The sequence below is a fragment of the Colobus angolensis genome, unplaced genomic scaffold (assembly GCF_000951035.1).
Source record: "Colobus angolensis palliatus isolate OR3802 unplaced genomic scaffold, Cang.pa_1.0 Scaffold31, whole genome shotgun sequence".
Taxonomy (NCBI): domain Eukaryota; kingdom Metazoa; phylum Chordata; class Mammalia; order Primates; family Cercopithecidae; genus Colobus; species Colobus angolensis.
This window is the reverse complement of record NW_012116377.1, coordinates 7,798,575-7,800,539: the sequence shown is the minus strand read 5'-3', so window position 1 is coordinate 7,800,539 and position 1,965 is coordinate 7,798,575. Positions and strand designations below refer to the sequence as shown.

The 1,965-nt window shown below is 39.7% G+C and overlaps 1 protein-coding gene across 1 annotated transcript in view; it reads right to left on the bottom strand.

Annotated features, from left to right (window-relative positions):
• OSBPL11 (oxysterol binding protein-like 11) overlaps window positions 1–1,965 on the bottom strand; it is a 78,346-nt gene that overhangs the window by 8,456 nt on the left and 67,925 nt on the right. Inside the window, exon 11 of the mRNA XM_011950854.1 lies at window positions 1,475–1,628. Within this exon, the coding sequence (XP_011806244.1) occupies window positions 1,475–1,628 (154 nt within the window). The remainder of the gene's footprint in view (window positions 1–1,474; window positions 1,629–1,965) is intronic.

Below are 1,965 nucleotides of genomic sequence, written 5' to 3'. Positions count from 1 at the left end.
GAACCACTGATACATGCAATTAATACTTCATGGATGAACCTCAAAAACGTTATACTAAGGAAATAAGCCAGGCATAAGAGATCACACATTGTATGATTTATATGAAATATCCAGAAAAGGCAAATTTATAGAGACAGAAAGTTAGTGGTTCTCTGGGCTGGGGGTAATGGGGATTAACTGTAAATGAACATGAGGGATCTTACGGTAGGATGAAAATACTCTAAAACTGATTTATGGTAATAACTGTACTACTCAAGAAAGTTACTAAACATCTTTGTTTTTTCTTTCTTCCTTTCTTTCTTCCTCCCTTCCTGCCCTTCCTCCCCACCTCCCTCTTTCTCTTCTGTTCTCTTTTCTTTTTTCGAGACAGGGTCTCGTCGTCACCCAGGCTGGAGTGTGCAGTGGCAACATCTCAGCTCATTGCAACCTCTCCCTCCTGGACTTAAGCAATTCTCCTGCCTCACTTTCTTGAGTAGCTGGGACTATAGGCATGCACCACCATGCCTGGCTAACTTTTGTATTTTGAGTACAGACACGGTTTCACAATGTTGGCCAGGCTGGTCTCGAACGCCTGACCTCAAATGACCTGCCCACCTCAGCCTCCCAAAGTGCTGGATAGTATGCCACAGGTCTTATAGTTCAAAGCCTTAAGGCTACATATGTGTATCTTAATGGCTCTAAAAGGTTTCCTAACACATTTCTGATACACATATCAGATGGCTCAAACATAAAAATGAATTTATAAGGAATTCTCCACAAATAATAAAGACGTTAAAACAAAAAAAATCAACACATAACAATCCTAAAGATAAATGCCTGCTCTAATAACAAAACTTCTAATAAAATGAAACAACTTGCAGAACTACAAAGTGAAATATTCAATTGTAATTGGTAATTTTAATAACCAATTTCAATAACTAAACTCAACTGATAGAATAAATGCACAGAAAATCTGTAAGACTACAGAAGACTAGAAAAATACTGTCAACTCATTTGACCTGACACTTATAGAACACACTCACCTCAGCCTCCTGAGTAGCTGGGATTACAGGTGCCCGCCACCATACCTGGCTAATTTTTACATTTTTAGTAGAAATGGGGTTTCACCATGTTGGCCAGGCTGGTCTCAAACTCCTGACCTCATGATCTGCCCGCCTCGGCCTCCCAAAGTGCTGGGATTACAGGCGTGAGCCACAGCGCCCCGTCCCCAGAGCTCATTTTTAATGATATATAGACGTTCTCACTTAGAAACTCTTCTTTCTTAGAATCTGTTTCTGGTATATCTGCTTTTTATTTTTTGAGACAGTCTTGCTATAGGTCACCCAGGCTGGTCTCAAAAACAGTTGGTATTTATATACAGCCATCCTACTTTTAAAAATAAAGATGTCTAAGTGATAGCAATTCAACAAAGCCTAGTAAGCTAATGTTCCCACCAAGTAGATACATTTTTATCTTGAGCGCATGTATAACATACCTCTTTAATAAAATATTTTGTTTTCCAAGGTGTGCCTGTTTCAGTACGATGCCTTTCTTCAGTCCTCTGACGTTCTTCCAGGGTATGCTTATGCTCTGTGGCCTTATCAATTTCAGATTCTCTCAGAGAGTCTGTCACATTTTTCCACAATCGCCTGAAATCCAAAAACCACACATTTTACAAGCATTCTTTAAAAGAGATAATTAAATAGAATCAATACCCTCAAAATTACAATAATTTTATAAAATAACATTTCCTAAATCACATCTACAATGTCATGCTTATGAATTCCAAGAATAATGATACTATGCTGCTGATGGTTATGTCTGGGATGCTGCTCCTTCTGCTTCTTTTTAAATTAAAAATAAATTTTAGGCCGGGCGCGGTGGCTCAAGCCTGTAATCCCAGCACTTTGGGAGGCCGAGACCGGCGGATCATGAGGTCAGGAGATCGAGACCACCCTGGCTAACACGGTGAAACCCCGTCTCTAC